Source organism: Populus nigra, chromosome 10 (genome assembly GCF_951802175.1).
Source record: "Populus nigra chromosome 10, ddPopNigr1.1, whole genome shotgun sequence".
NCBI lineage: Eukaryota > Viridiplantae > Streptophyta > Magnoliopsida > Malpighiales > Salicaceae > Populus > Populus nigra.
In genome coordinates this window covers 5,964,090-5,980,716 of record NC_084861.1, presented here as the reverse complement: position 1 = coordinate 5,980,716, position 16,627 = coordinate 5,964,090, and the positions used below count along the sequence as shown (strand labels likewise).

General features: G+C 36.4%; 4 protein-coding genes across 4 annotated transcripts; 2 read left to right on the top strand and 2 right to left on the bottom strand.

Annotated features, from left to right (window-relative positions):
- The first annotated feature begins 475 nt into the window (after positions 1-475).
- On the top strand, positions 476-1,864 carry LOC133704379 (non-specific lipid transfer protein GPI-anchored 20-like). Its single transcript, XM_062129190.1, has 3 exons — positions 476-1,041; positions 1,170-1,196; positions 1,533-1,864. Exons 1-3 carry the CDS (start codon positions 702-704, stop codon positions 1,754-1,756), a joined length of 591 nt encoding a protein of 196 aa, XP_061985174.1. The 5' UTR covers positions 476-701; the 3' UTR covers positions 1,757-1,864.
- Positions 1,865-2,879: 1,015 nt separating this feature from the next.
- On the top strand, positions 2,880-4,079 carry LOC133705378 (non-specific lipid transfer protein GPI-anchored 25-like). Its single transcript, XM_062130531.1, has 3 exons — positions 2,880-3,197; positions 3,630-3,671; positions 3,798-4,079. Exons 1-3 carry the CDS (start codon positions 2,960-2,962, stop codon positions 3,824-3,826), a joined length of 309 nt encoding a protein of 102 aa, XP_061986515.1. The 5' UTR covers positions 2,880-2,959; the 3' UTR covers positions 3,827-4,079.
- A 65-nt stretch (positions 4,080-4,144) lies between these two features.
- LOC133705377 (probable RNA helicase SDE3) lies at positions 4,145-8,925 on the bottom strand. Its single transcript, XM_062130530.1, has 5 exons — positions 8,498-8,925; positions 7,241-8,018; positions 6,988-7,152; positions 5,340-6,803; positions 4,145-4,694 (listed from the first exon to the last, which is right to left on the bottom strand). The coding sequence occupies exons 2-5, from the start codon at positions 8,015-8,017 to the stop codon at positions 4,416-4,418; spliced, it is 2,685 nt and encodes an 894-aa protein (XP_061986514.1). The 5' UTR covers position 8,018; positions 8,498-8,925; the 3' UTR covers positions 4,145-4,415.
- A 972-nt stretch (positions 8,926-9,897) lies between these two features.
- LOC133705964 (proteasome subunit beta type-2-A-like) lies at positions 9,898-12,298 on the bottom strand. The gene is made up of 3 exons (XM_062131425.1): positions 12,040-12,298; positions 11,821-11,944; positions 9,898-10,461 (listed from the first exon to the last, which is right to left on the bottom strand). The coding sequence occupies exons 1-3, from the start codon at positions 12,195-12,197 to the stop codon at positions 10,114-10,116; spliced, it is 630 nt and encodes a 209-aa protein (XP_061987409.1). The 5' UTR covers positions 12,198-12,298; the 3' UTR covers positions 9,898-10,113.
- Positions 12,299-16,627: the final 4,329 nt, after the last annotated feature.

Below are 16,627 nucleotides of genomic sequence, written 5' to 3'. Positions count from 1 at the left end.
GGGCTACTTTAAGAATATATATATATATATATATATATATATATATAAAAGAAATTATTATTAGAGAGAACAAATTTATATGGACCTAACTAATCAAATTGCAAGAACCCATGGTAGCGGGGAAAAATAATATTGAAATTCCATTACATTAAACAATCTAATTGATTAGATTTTAAGTATGAGTTTTGTAAGACTATGGAGGGGCCAACGCTTGAGTTCGTCATAAGCCCGACTAACTGAATACATAAGCCCAACCCATTTACGGCCCTGAGTATCAGATATTAGTACCCTTCTCTTCCGGCCCAAAAATTGGATTCCAGAAGACAACGGAAACTTGTCCAGAATTTGTAATCTTTGGATTACTACTTATTGGACGAAATCAAGACTTTCTGACTTGCAGAATAGCCAGTCATAGTTTGACACTAAATTTAGGGAGGCCCGACTTCTGAGCTGGAATGCCCAGGTCAAAATAATATCAAAATCCTTTCTTAAACAAAGGTGGTCAAGGTAGTTGAGCTTCAAATCCACGTGTGCAGTTCCCTCCATTTCCTTCACCCAGAATCCTCCCTCTATAAACTCCTCCTTCCACCACGCAAAATCTCAAGCTCCAAATCTACTTCTTGTTGGTATTATGCACCATAATTTCCTTCACTCTTCGCCAACAAGTATTGATCCTCGCTACCAAGAACACCCATTCCCACATGGAGCGTTTTGTGCCTTTTCCGCGTACGGTTCCCTTTCTGGCTGTTGCTCTGGCAGTCTTTGTTTTTCCTGTTTATGGCCAGATCAATGCTGCGTGCACGGCTTCGGTGCTTGCTACCTTCGCCCCATGTATGACTTTTCTTACAAGTAGTGCCGCCAATGGTTCTTCACCAACTGCCGGCTGTTGCGGTTCACTTAAGAACCTGACAAGTGATGGGATGGACTGTTTTTGTCTTGTTGTAACTGGAAGCGTTCCCTTCGGCGTACCAATCAATAGAACTTTAGCCATCTCTCTGCCTCGTGCCTGTAACATGCCTGGCGTCCCAGTCCAATGCAAAGGTACTTATTACATTAAGGATTCTCTTCTTTTTAGTAACTACATGTGCGTTATTATATCGACTTCTTTTGAATTATTATTGATATAATAGTAGTGAAAATGATGATATAAAACTTAATTTCTCTTGCAGCCACCGGTGCACCAATTCCTGCTCCAGGTATGCCTTTTGAACTACGATGATCTTTTCAAGCCCCCTTAAATCATGACCATTCCAGCAGTAATTATACGCTTGAGTACTTGTCATGCTAATTGTTATACAAACATCGATGCGCAGAGAGATTGTAAAGACTATTTAAGATGATCTTTTCCTTTCTTTCTTTTTTTCTTCAAGTGTTTGGTTCAATTCAGTGAGTTGTATGCTTATATTGCTAGTCCTCAAGGTAACCAGCTTCAATATTCTATTAGTCATATGCCCAATGCGTTTGGATGCATATATATAATACATAATGATTTGAGTGTTAATACAAAAAGAATTATTTTCCTTGACGAGCAGCTTCTGTTGTTCCTGAACCAACTCCATCCGCTCTACCACCAGCATCTGGCACGACACCTCTCCTGACTCCACCGTCTTCGACGGGAGATTCTGGGGCACCGGCATCAACTACTGGGAGTCACCCAGTTCTAACTCCACCATCAGCATCAGTGCCCTCCGACAGCCTTTCACCATCTCTTCTACTATTTGCATTAGGATTTGTACTTTTCAAGTACTTGTACTAGATGCTGTATGTATTTCTACTTTCTGCTGTATACATTTGTTAAGAAATAGTCTTTTGGGATTGTGGGCTATTATTTTTTGAGCTTGTTAAGTCGATTAAAAATCATATTGGGTGATTATTTATTGAATAATTTGTCATTTTTGTATGAAATTTATGTACTGGTGAAGATTAATAGGCGAGTATTATGGTTAAGGAAATTCCGTTTCTTGGTGGCTATAGATTTTGGATTCCTGGTCTGAGAATTTGGTAGGTTGGTTATGATTTTGCATCACAATGACACAAAGTGGTTCTAAACAGTCTAATGGGAAATGTTCATGTTGATGAACAATTGAGGGTCTGCGGATGATTTTTCTGCCTTGCTAAATCAACATCATTACTGATTACCAATTACCAATTCCTCACTCTCAGATTCTTGGTTAGTAAATTCTGAAAGCAGAGTAGAGTTTTTCTGGTATTTTTGTTTTTTTTTTTTTATCATACCAGGCTCTTTATGGTCTTCTGCATATCTTTTTAATCCTTAAAATCAATGAATAGTAATTCAATTAAATTGCACTGCTGTGATCTCCATTATTCATATATTGCTTTTCACATCAGCATCGATCCCATCCCCATTTCTTCCTGTGCATTTCAGTTGCTTCTTCCAGCGTTAAACCCATCAGAGCCCCCTCGATCAACTCCCAGTTACAAAGCGGTAAAATCTCTCCAATTTTGTAGGGTTGTTTCAGCACCACAGACAAGTATTAGGTCACTCCTCTTCCTCATAATATTTGATGATACAAGACATAAAGTTACACGTAAGCAGCTGGATTGGCGTGAACACAATCAATTAACAAAGCTGGTCCTGAGAGTAAAATATCTTCAGTATAATTTAGCCCCATATTGACGCTCGAGTGAACTGGTTCTGGGTAAATAAATAATTTTTTTTTTTTTTGTAAAATGTAAATTCAGAGAAATTGATACTTGAACAAGAAGACGCTGTCGTTCCAGTACACAAACACATAGATTGCAAGGGCATTTCCGTAAACTCGCGAAAGAGGAAAAAAAAATCTCCTTCCCGCCATTTCAATTCACTCCCGTTATAAAGGAAGCAGGAGTTCCAACATGAATCACACGACAGTCCTCATTTTCCCAGCCGTTTTAACCTCCATGCTCCTCCTCCTCGCCACCGCTGCACTATCGCCAGCCTCGCCATCTTGGTGCAGTGATGAGTTGGTGGCCTTCTCTCCCTGTCTCGGCACCGCCAGACAGAGTCACAGACACTGCAACATCTCAGTGCTGCGATACCTTGTCTAAGGCATTCAATTCCGGTGATGGCAACTGTTTCTGTTACCTAATCATGCAGCCTCTAATCTTCGGATTCCCATTGAACGAATCCAGAGTGATTGCTTTACCTTCTGTTTGCTCTCTATCAAGTCTTGTATCTTTAGATTTGCTCTGCTCAGGTACGGAAAATTAAATGGATGCTAATTAAATTAATTTTGATTAGGTTTTGCTCCTCTTTGCAGTTTTTTTTTTATTATTTAATTAGAGACGCAGCCATCTAGATATTTCTGCTACTAGATTACGCGCAAGTTAGCATTTTCGTGGAAGGAAGGAATAGCATGCTATGGTCAAGTCCAGCGAAATCGTATACTTTTGATACGTAGGTTGCACCGTGTTTTAACCAGTCATTAGCACACATTGCAAATTTGGAGTAAATAAATTCAAGGAATTTAATTGAGTACTTCTTTGATGCTGGATTAAAATCTTGATTGATAGTTAGTATGATGATTTCATGATATCAATTAATTGCAAGTTCTCACTACCTACGCCCACTATTATTGTAATAAATACAACTGTAAATTCACCAGTAATTTGTATTCTTTGTGCTGCAGGTTCACCAGCACTGCCCCCCTTCACGGCACAACAACTCCAGAGTAATAAGATTTTAATCATTTCTTCTCCGCTTATATTTTTGTAGAATCAATTAATTGTTTGTTTAAAGGGCATCTCAATTCTAATTTGAGTCAGAAACATGCAAAAAGAACATAAGCTTGTCGCAGTTTTGCAGGTCCTGATGATCTTTCATTAGCACCAAGTTTGCCACCAGAATCTGTTGATGGATCACCCAGAAGCCCAGTTTCGCCTCTAGCACCAGCATCGCATTCACCAGCAGAGAGGCATAACAGCAACAGCTAGTTTCTGCCTGGAGTCCTAACGTTATTGTAATCTTCAATCACCTGTAATGCTGCAATCATTGTATGCTTACCATTTGATTGGCATTTGAAATTGTTTTATCACAAGTTTGTCACTGCAATAGCAGGCAAGTTTTGACCTTTGGGATAGCATCCTTTTTTTTTCCTTTTTGGCAAAAGGTAAAGCATTCTTGAGAATATACCGCAATGTCTCATGAAACCAACTATTTCTCTTTTAATTTTTCATAATTATATGAAATAAAATTCCAGTACCCTTTCTGCAAATACAATTGATCAAATTTCATGGCACGACTAAAGAGGTATCCCAAATCCGATAACTTGAGCTCAATTCTTTGACTCTTGACTCATCATGTGCTTTCCAACATAAGAACAGCAAAAGGGGGCCGCATGCAGGGACAAAAATCCACACCAAAATATAAAATACCCATTCCTCCTGCTTTTATGTAAACAGACACCAACTAAACCTTACTGCCAACCATCAGACCATTCAGCTTCATCTGTCACGGGTTCTGGAATTTCTGCTTGAGATGACCCTGGATGATCCCATCCTACTTCTCCAGAGGATGAAGGTTGCCAACCATCACACCAATCAGCTTCATTTGTCACAGGCCCTCCATCATAGTTGACACGATCCTCATATGTTGGATAGTTGTCAACACACTCCAGTCTTTTTTCTGGGAGAGCACAACCCTGATAGGAGTCATGATCTACACAGTGCCATAGAAGTTTATTCCAGTATTGGTCCTGCATATAATGAGGGAAAAAATAATTGAGCATAGTATAGACAGCTATACGGGGGCTGTGCAAGCATAAAGTTCCAAACTGCATCTACGACTATTAAATGAATTTCATAATGCTGTGGCATGTAAGTTAGTGGCATAAAATTATTGGAGCGCTACATAGTTTGACACATAAAGTTTCAAACTGCATCTACACAGTGCCGGACCCCCTACCACAAAAATTCTCTCCAGCCCAGGGCTGCTTGAGAGGAACTTATCATCCATGTAAAACACAGCTATATATGCCCCTGGCTCAGCACAAATAGCAAAGATGCGGCATCCTTTACCTGCAACAAATTTGCACGTGCACATGCATATGCAAGGAAGCAGAAAACATCAACCTCATTTAATTGGTGTTAGCTATTGGCTTGCCAACACCATTCAGTCTTCTCTTAGGTGATCACTTAAATTCTAGGCGTGAACGTACCCACATGCACACAAGCCTGCAAGCAGAAGAATACAGAGACAGCTATCTATGCATCTGCATGTAAGAATTTGTGGAGGTGTAGAATCTTTGAGCTAACTGAGATGCGCTCCCAAAGGAAAGGTCAACATTCTATGTATTTGCTTTAGTTAATCTCTTATGATGACCAATGAAAAGAAGCAATACCTTACTAATAATGTGTGGGTTCCCGGTAATAATAAGCAGAGATATAGCACGAGTAATGGCTACATTAAACCTTCTCGGGTTGCTTAAGAATCCCAAACAGTGGACCCTGTCAAAATCATTGTGTTTGATTGTTGATCGGACAGTAGATACAATGATAACCTTCCTTTCTTGTCCTTGAAATTGTTCTACACTCCCAACTTTAATGTCAGACATGTCTATGTTTTCCAGTGCCTTCTTTAGTTTGAGTACTTGCTGCCTATAAGGTGTGATGACCCCAATGTCACTGTCGCTCAGGTTACCCCTAGTAGCCAGTTTCTTTACAATCTCCACTACCTTGCTTGCTTCGATTCGATTAAACCACGATGGGTTATTTGCCTCCCTCTCATCACAGCCCTGGATGCCAAAGAAGAGAACAGGAAAGTTCTTTCCTGGAAGAAGGTTTGTCAAAGTCATCAAGGAAGTTGAATCATCATTGGACTCTTTGCAGGCTATCAATTCTCCCTCATAGAACAAAGTTGAAGGAAGATGCAGAATCTCTGGGTGACATCTGTAGTTTCTTATCAGTTTTGTCACATAATTTTCATCTCCACTGTCATAAGATTCACACTCAAAGAGCCTCTCCAAGTACGATTTCCCCAGTCCATAACTCTCTGCGTCTTTGGAGAATATTACTGGGCCCAATTGCATGGGGTCTCCAGCAAGAACAACAACTGTATCCCTGTTGCAGAAGTTCGATACAGAAATCATGCTTTCAGGTTCTGAAGCCTGGCCAGCCTCATCCAAGAAAATATGAGAGAACTGTCCTCGCTTGACACCCTCAGCATTGAGAAGAGAGGCACTCATATAAGTTGATATGATGATTCTATAACGAGTAAGAGCACCGAGTGGAGGACAGGTGAAGATATGCTCATCAAATAAACAAAAACGAATAAGATCGGGCTTGATGTCGTCGAATGGACGGGATGTTGCATTGAGCCTGAATATTTCTTTCTCTTGAATGTGAACAGCCTCCTCACTGAGAAGCTTCTCTAACAGGTGATCTGCTGCGCTATTTGAAGGTGCACAGACAAGAATCCGAGCATGCTTTCTGTTTTGATAAAGCTGGAGAATTGCTTCTATAATTGTCATGGTTTTGCCTGTACCTGGAGGCCCATAAATCACGTAAGGTGGGCCTCCTTTGCAGCCAAGGATCATCTCCACTGAACAGATCTGCTCCTCATTAAGACTACAAGATATAGGCACCAGAGTAGAAGTTTCAATGAGCCTACTTCCAGAGGCCTCTGATGGAAATAGCATCTCTGTCTCTAAATCCTTTGCAGCATCAATGGCCTGATACAGTCTTCTCATACTGACTCGATTATATTTGAAGTGCACATTGTAAAGATGTCCATCATTATGGCACAAGTGAAATTCTTGGTCAAATTTCAAGTACACTTCATCAGCCTCGACCCGGTAAATATAGCCCTGCATAACAGATTATTTTTACAAGAAAACACCAAGGTAACTGTCAAAAATACAACAAATAACACACAAGATGACAACAGCAACTATTTTAATGCATCAGCAGTTTCCTAGCAGTTGGATTCTATTCAATCTGCAACTTTAAATCTTGATAACATGAAATTCTTTTACATGAATGGGCAGAAACCTGATATGGAGTTGTTGTGTCATCTGCATCTGCAAGCTTTACAAAAATATCATCCCCCTGAACAAGGGAGGGCCTCCGTTCCGCAAGCCCTGGGACCACAAGGGAGAGATAATTCCCCTTCCTCCTCATCGTAACACACTCCATGTCATGACTCCTCATGTCTTCCTGAAGCACAAATCACCAATTTCAGCAGGGAATTGAACAAGCATTTCATACCATGATTGCTGTCATTCTGCATAATTTAAACAATTACCTCAAGTTGTATTTCTTCCATGATCAACAGTGTTTTGAAGTAGGAAGCATAATTGTCTATCGTTAGACCTCCCATGATAACATCAGGGATCTGCTTTCTCTCAATCAATGCTCTAATATCGTTAGGAATATCATAACGAGGAAGCCTGTTTTTGTACGCTCGACCTGGTGCCCTTGCTGGACGTGATCCCGCAGAAACAAAGGTATCTGTGGAGAATTTTTTCTTCCTTTGGCCTCTTGAGAAAGGCTTTTTGGAAGCCAAAGACTGAGATATATTATCATCAGCCAACAAAAAGGCCACTCGTTCTACCCTATCATTGCCAACATCAAAATGCACCACAGTAGTGTACAAGCCAAGTTCCTTTGGTTTGCAGGATAACCAAATGGTTAACGACTCGCCAGGCTGAAGCATTCGATCCTCCATTACTGAAAAATCCATGAAGCCTTCTTGGCACTTAACATCATTAGCTGATGGAGGTTTCATCAATGAAAGCTTAAAAGAATCCTCAGGAGTTGAGGCATAAATTTTGGTCCATAAATCAACAGCTTCAGCGGTGGTGTTATTAATAGTAATTGAATCAATAGCAGTTTCCCCAACAAACACTGATCGGGGCTTCCCCTCTTCAAAAGGAAATGGGGCAGAAATGACAATAGGACCCTCTTCACTGGGATCATAACTACACACAGATTTGTCATTTTGATAATCGATATACTCAATTTCACCCTTGTCTCCAATGACAGAGCACTCGTCACCCCACTTATCATCAATTGTGCCCATCCTACCACAAATTAAAACCAAAACACATTAAAAAAAAGTGTGAACAAAAGTTTGAGCACGATCAACCTGAACGTAACATTTATGGACAAAACTTAAAATGGTGATTCTTTAGTTTCCTCTGTTTTAATGGGCTAAATCTGAAAAGACTGAAACAAAATATAAATCCCAACCCAGAAGCAAACCCACAAAACCTATGACAGCAAAAATGTAAACTATAAACTCTTCAAAATCCCAAAAAATCACACGGAAAAAAAAAACCATACGCAATCATTCACCTTTTGTGAGAACAAGAAACAATTGTTATTACGAAATAAATGAAAAACAAAGCATGCCCATAATAACCAGTGCCCTTAAAAACATTCTTGAACTGTCATCTTTCATATTTGTAATGCGAACCAGATATATATGCATAAATAAATGAAACATCATCATATTATATGGGCAAAAAATAAAAGCAAAGAAGAGAATGAAACCACTCACCTTTGATGATGAGAAATCAGCTACCAAGACCTTCAGATAGAGAGAGAGAGAGAGAGAGAGAGAGAGGCTGGTTAAATGCAGATTTGATTGAAAATACAAACGAAAACACCCTTCTCTGCTCTCTTCTCTTTTCAGTGGGGTTCAGTTCAACAAATTGAACCTTTGTAAGTGCCCTGCCAGTAAAAAGGAGTAAAGAGGCTTGACACGTGGCGTTCTCTCATTGCAGTCGACCACTCGCTCTCACACACACCTAAACAAGCCTGCTTGAGTGCTCTCTCCTTATGAGGTGGGTTACGGTGTCACAGACTCACAGTGTTGTTGCGGACGACAAGACGGGGAGAATGTTGAGGGAATGCAGCGGGGACTCCTTTTGCTTTTGGGAGAGACGACTGAAATCGTTGGGCTGATTAAGGTCTTGCTAATTGCTATGCCTGATTAAGGTCTTGTCATTGGGACACAAGCTGGGTATCTTTTTTTTAATGGGTCCTATCAAAAACCTTCCTCACCAAGTTTAATTGCCGAAGAAAATAGATAATATTTGGAAACGTGCAGTTCTGTTTTTAAAAAATTTAAATTTAAATTTTATTTTTATTAAAATTTAATATGATTTATATAATTTAGATTATTTTGATACACTGATATTAAAAATAATTTTTAAAAAATAAAAAAATTTCAATAATATATATTTTAATATAAAAAATTATTTAAAAAATACCCGTAATTATATTACCAAACACAATCTAAATGATGCTTGTTTTATAATATTATTGATCCGTATCTGTAATTATTAAGGTCTTGTTTTACATCCTTTTCGTTTGATAAGGTTCGTCCGTATGCTTACCGAAGATCTGATAAACATGTTTCGTGAGTTTACACGTAGCTCAACATACTTTAATTAATCTATAGCTAAGTTTTTAGTAACTTGAAATTTATACAACTCTGAATTAGCTGCTTCTAAAAAATAAATTTAACACTTCTCAAAAAAATTTATTATATTTTCTGATCGAGAATCAGTTCTAACTTTATTGGCATTGTTCAGAAATGCAATTAAAATTATATTTTTTAAAAAATTATTTAAAATTAATTTTTATTTATGTTTTGAAATTTACCAATATCAAAAATAATTTTTTAAAAATAAAAAACATTATATTAATACATCATCAAATAAAAAACACTTCAAACTTTAAACCACAATCACTGTTTCGAACACCCGACACACCAATTAATTTAAGATTTGGAATTTAATCACCCAACTTGTACTGACATTCCAAGGTGGCCGTTTCATTGCGTTCTCTTGACAACTGGCATAACCATTGAAAGACTTGGCATGTGGGTTATTTGAAAGGGGAAAAAAATCCATGCTATCAGACGGGTAAAATCTAGAAGAATTGCAGGCAATATGAGAACAAGAAATTTCAGTTATGAAGAGCCTTTCTAGCCAGGAGAGACTTGAGAAGACCTGCTTCAGAAGTCCAATAACATTCCACAATACAACTCTGGAACGTCAGCTAACATCACCCCACAAGTAAGGTTCCGGAATAGCATTTGGAAAAAGGTTTTAGGCGATCAGGATCCATTTAAACACCGAGAAGAAAAATCAAAAAGATCTGCATAAATTAAACTGCCAAACCCTCGGACTGGGCTGTTGGGGTATCCTTGACAGATTCACGCCAGGCATACTCTCTTGCTCCATCCCTGTCAACAATCTTGATCACAAAGTTCGGTGGCGCCACAACCAACCTGGATCGAATCTCCATTATGCATTTATCAACCAATTCAACTGCCTCTTCCACTGACATGCCACTGTGGTAGTGTCTGTCCATCATGGAGAGACAAAAAAAGGACCCGTAACCAAATGCTCCCTTGTCAACCTTGTGAAGGGTAGCAATATAGTCGATGTAGAATAGAGAGGGGCCTGTCTCTCTGTCAAAGCCAGCCAGTAGGATGTTTACCATGTAAGGGTTCTGAAAGACCAAAAATCAGAATCAGTCGGTATATAATGGTCATACAAAGAGTGACACATGAGACATCATGAATGAGCACATGAGAAGAACCCAGACAGTGTCTTGCATGACCACAAATCACAGAAACCAAAAGACAGACACCATGAGTGAGCACATGAGAAGAACCCAGACCAGTACCTTGCATGACCACAAATCACAAAAACCAAAAGACATCACGTGCTCTCTATCCATCTAGTGCCAACACAAATTTTCAAAAACTAAAAACAATAAAACACACAGAAAACAACACTACTTCAACTTGGATTGAATTACAAACTTCTTGAGATATTCACTTGAAAAGCCCTTCCGAAATCCACCATAATTGAAACTATAAGGCAATTCACAATCATGAATGGACATTATAAAGCTACCATTGGACATAAATGAACAAGTTCCTGTGATATATTATGTCTGGTTGCCCCATTGCCCAGGAAGAAATCCATATCTTAAGTTTCATAGGGTAGAGGCCACCATAAACTAACTCGTGCCAGGAAGGACAATCCCTTTTTATGGATGGTAAGGGAGATTTTTCAACAGCTTCTTTTCTGGAAAAATGAAACATAACGCAATTCTGCCTACCTATTTAACATGAGACAACTAAAATAGGGAAATAAAATGAATTTATATTATTAGTTCTAAAAAATAGGACCAGAAAGGTCAGTCTTACACGCTAGGCTGTTATCTCAATGATCACCAATTTCACCATTCACTGGTGCGGTAGTCACACATAACTGTGTGAAAAACCTCCTTTTAGATGCCATGGACACAAGAGAAATAAGTTTTGGTTTAATGGAGTTCCTCAATCCAAACAGTAACAAATTAACAATGCTTTAGTTCACAGGTATGATGCCTAACATTTTTGCTAGTTAACTAATACGTCAGCAATTTTAATTTTTTTCATGAACTGATACCTCAGCATTTAGTAGTTTGTAAACTTAGTTGCTTATAAGCACATCTGAACCCCCAAACAAGAAAGAATCATAACGCAACAAATAGTTTCTTTCCCTTCTCTCTTTCTACTTTCCTTCTCTTCAAGAGCAAGCATTCTTTATCCAGAAAACCATCGCCGGACGAAATCCCACAGCAATGTAATCTCCACTAATATCAAAGCAGCCATTAATCAAACAAGTCAAAAATCAATCTACACACCAAAATTAGGTAAAGAAATTCACTTAGGTCTACTTGTTAACCAGTACCGAATAGCGAAAAATCACTTCAACCCGGTACATAATTTCATCAATTAAAAACAAAACAAAAAACCCTAAAACCCCAAATCTGAAACAGAAAAATCAAACTAAAAAAAGTGATAAGATCAATTACCTTTCTCAAAGCAGTAGCGAGCTCTCCACGAGTAAAATTAGCAGCAGCTGCGGTGGTCAAGGGAATCCCATTACGGAAATGATACAAAGCCACGTTCTTCTGAATATACTCCGTGAATTGAACTCTGAAAAACAAATCCAAAAAACACAAATTAGCGAGGAAAAGGAGTAATTAATTAATTAATAGAAAGCTAATATTTTGTAATGGGTAGTAACAAACCGGTCACCGGACTCACCGCTAGCAGCGATGAGCTTGTGAGAGTCGAGTTTCATAATCTTGTCTTCGTTGGTTTTATGGACCAAGATGCTGTTAACGGCAGATGTGTCTGCTACTACGATTACGAAATCATTACCTACAAGTCCGAATACGCACTCCATTTTTCTTTTCTTTTCTTCCTTGATCTGTAGTTGGATCTCTGGTTTTGATTGTTTTGGGTAGGAGGGGTTTGTTTGTCAAGGCAAGTGGTCTTCTTGTTCAACAAGTATAAGGCTGAAGCCAAATTCGGACTGAGACCACAGAGGGTATTTTGGTCATCCCACATGTTCCATCAGTATTGGGCTTTCTTTGTATGGGTTCGGCTATTAACAGGCTTGGAATTTTGAAATTATGTTTGTCAGGTTTAGTACTTTCAGGCCTCGGGCCTTTTATTTTCCTTTGAAAGGTATGTTCTAGAAAAAAAAAATTATATAACGGTACTCTTTATCTCTTATAAAGGGTGATTAGGAAGTGTACGAATAGGAGTGTTTAAAATAATTTTTTTTTATTTATTTAAAATTATTTTTGAGATCAGCACATCAAAATGATTTAAAATATAAAAAAATTAATTTCTAACAAAAATTAAAATTAAAATTTTTTAGAAACACATAAACATTCTCAAAGTTTGAAGCCTGATTCGTTCATACCATTCGTGCTAACGAACTTAGCTTACAACCCTATTAATTAAGTTATTTAAAGAGCTGGGTTTAAGGTTGTCTTAATTATATATCATCTAATTTAAAATAAGTCGATATTGGTTTGTTAACCTTCACAAACGATTGAGCATAAGTTGAGCTCTTAACAAGGCGAGAAATGAACTGTCCACAAACGACTCCAAAGACTTATTTATCTTACTATATTTTTGCAGCTTAGCTTTAAAATAAGGAAGCAAAGATATGGCGTTCTTTTTGGTTGTGCCGTTTGAGATTGTGTGGTAATTTTTATTTTTAAAAGTTTTTTTTTATTTTAAAAATTATTAAATTAATATTTTTTATATTTTTTTAATAGTATTTTTTTATATGTCATTATGATTTTAGAGTCCCAACACTAATGAATTTGATGCAGTGAATATAATTGAATTTCGTAGTTTTAAATTTTTTTTTTTTTCACTTTGATAGTAAGATCATCTATTTCCCCTCTCCCCTTGTAAAGCAGATAGTTTATCGGAAACATAAAAAATTATGTATTCTTATCTCTCATTTATTTTATTTTTATTTTTGTGATTTACGCTTTACGATAATATTATTTGAAGATCCTCGACAAATCCCTAATATTTCTCTATTTTTAATATATCATTTCCATTTTTAAATCCCAGTAATATTTCTCTGTTTTTCCTAAGATTTCATCCCATATAAGAGTTAATAAGAACACTTTCTTGGACCAAAGCTCCATATAAAATCATCACATTTTTAATTGAGCATTTAGGTAATATTTGGTTACTGTTTTCAATATCAAAAGAGATAAAAAAAAACAATTGAAAAAAAAAACAAGACAAAAAAAAACGAAAATAAAATTATATTTCGTACTAATGTGCAAGATAAAATAATTGTTTTTGTATCATGTTTGACTCAAGTCAATCTGTGTTGACCATCTCGACCCGTTACTTGGGCCTTACCCTAATCGATTCTAAGTCAGGGTTTGAAAACTATGATAAGAACATTTTTTAATCCTTGCATTGACTAGGGTCAACCCATGTTAACCATCCCGACCCGTGACCTAGGCTTTACCCTGATCGACCCTCAAGTCGGGTTTTAAAACTATAATAATAACAACTTTTTTATGTTGACTCGGGACAACCCGAGTTTACCCTCCCAACACGTGACTCAAGCCTTACACATAGTTGACCTCTCGAGTCAGGTTTTAAAACTATGATAATAACCTCTCATGTCCTTACGTTGACTTGGGGCAACGGTCAACCTCACTCATGACTCGAACCTTTTTCCAGGTTAACTCTCGAATCAGGATTTAAAATTATGATAATAATCACTTTTATTCTTATGTTAACTTGGGTTAACTCGACCCGTGACCTTGGCCTCAACTAGTGACTCGAGCTTTGTCCTAGATCGACCGCGAGTTGGATTTTACAACTATGATAATAATCATTTTTTTTCTTGCATGTTTTAGTCTGACAGTTTTGGAATTAAGAGTTTTTTAAATGATATTTTATGAATAAAAAATAAAAAATATTATTTTTTAAGATATGTTCTCCTTGTACATCTTTTTTAAAAATATAAAAATTTATTTTTAGATTATCTCATAAACATTGATTTTTATGTCACTATTTTTATCTCTTTAACTAAACATATTTTTAACTTTGGTTCTGTTTTTTTTTTGTTCCAAAACAATGACCAAACGTGGCCTTGACACATTTTCTTTATTAAAATTCGGTACATGATGTGTTGAGCCTCGTAAGGCATGTGCTCTCATTTAATATTATATATATAAAGGGCTGTTTTTAGTGTGCACTTTATATTTTCTATTCTCTCACGAATTATTGGGTATTGAAACAATATTTTTTAAAATTTTCAATTTTTCTTCAAACTTTTATTTACTCAATCGCATCCTTTTTAGCCCAAATTATATCCAATTGATTCTTCTTGTTTTTTTTAATAAATAGTTGAATTAAAAATTAGAAGACTAAAATAAAATAAAATAAAAGCATAGAAAATAGATGGCAGATTTGAATTTCATGTGAAAATTTCATTTTAATTCTTTTTTTTTTGTAGTTAATAGGTTAATTGGTCCCTTTAGTTGTTGAAAATTCAATTTTAATACAAAACTTTGTTTTCCTTATTTTTTTAGTCCCCTAGTTTATTTGATGATAGAGAGAGTTGTTGGGTTCTAATGTAAAGAGAGAAAGTTGTTGTTGACATCTATTTTAGATATCAAAATAGTTGAAATTAGTATTAATAAGTTTCATTCAATGAAGGGAATGTTATAATGGTTGTTTAAAGCCTTAATATTACCTTAAAAAAAAGTTGAGGATGAGAAATTCTATTCGGTTTGATTTTATAATGTGAAACTTTTATGAGTTTATTAGATTGATAAATTGATTTCTAGATGTTTTAAGAGTGTTTGTAGGATATTTTTGTTTTGAGTTGAGATATAGATTTTTTGGGCAAAAAACCCACTACTTCAATTTCCTAGCCACCACTGTGGCGGTCAGATTTTGGGATGGCAGATGACAAGTTATTTACTTGTTTTTTGTTTTAGAAAAAAAAAATATCTGTAAATCCTAGAAGTAAATGAATAGGAAGGAAAACTGTATATATTGTGTAATTGGAGTAAATTAAAACATGCATGCGAGCCTCGGAAACAAAGGAAAGGGAAGAAAAATTGCATGAACTTGAGTAAAACACCTGTAGAAGATAGTTATAGAAATATCGGATATTGTGATGCTTACAAACAAAAGAATAGGAAGCAAGATACGAGTTTTGAAGAGTTAAAATCTTAGGAATCAATAAAGAAAAGAATATATATATATGAAGTCAAAATAGGATTTGGAGTTTAAACTTGAAGGTAAATTAGGATTGATCCAATTAGATCTAATTTATCTTCATCTCAATATAAAATAAAAATATTGTCAATCAATTTTGAATTCATAGTTAAAATTTATTTTTTATAAAACACGTTAGTAATATTTAAATTTTTTTCTTACTTCTATCGGCTGTGTAGCTTGCGCCAATGGTGTAGTAAAATGTATAAAACATTCAGTAGCTTAATGTACTCATTACTTCCTATTTTCTATTTTTTACAATCTCAATTTAAATGTTCGTTCTAAAAGTCAAAATATAATGAATACACATTTTCATTCACTTTCTTTATTTCCATTTACTATTTTTAAATTTACTCAAAACAAACTTTAAAATCATATAAATATAGTTAGTAGTAAAAGTGAAATAACAATTAAAAAAACAAATTAACTCTTAATTAATTTTTATATTTCTAAAAGTTTGTTAAAAAACTTTTAGGACATTAATTATTTATGAGACTGGGGAGTGGAATATAAAAATCCACTATTTTTAGAGTAATTTTAACAAGAGACTAATTTCGTCCTTGAGAAGAGGAGCTAGTTTCGTTAAACTCTTTTTTATTTTAAGACAAGCCTGTATTTGCCATATTCTCATCAAGATCCACAAACCCAACTCCAAAAATAGAGATGCAGACAAAACGTGATGCAAAAAGGTCATGTTTGTCTCCGTCTTTTGAGGCTCACCACTGGCTGGATTCCCTTGAAGCCTCTATAAAAACTGATTCTCTTCCCTTCTGTCAATCAAGGGAGTGAATTAAAAAACATCAGCAGTGCAAATTAAGAAGATCTTGGAAAATGACAAACAAAGTTGCTGCACTGTTGGTCTTGTGCCTTGTTCTTGTTGCTGCAGTTGAGCTTCCTAAAGCTGCCGCTGATGCGTACGGCTCCTGCTTCAACACCTGCGAACAGGAATGCCGAATTGGTGGCCAAGGCCAAACCTTCTGTGAAATGAAGTGCGACACTGACTGCTTCAACAAGGACGTCGGAGGTAAGATGAATACGCCCTTGTAACAAAATTGA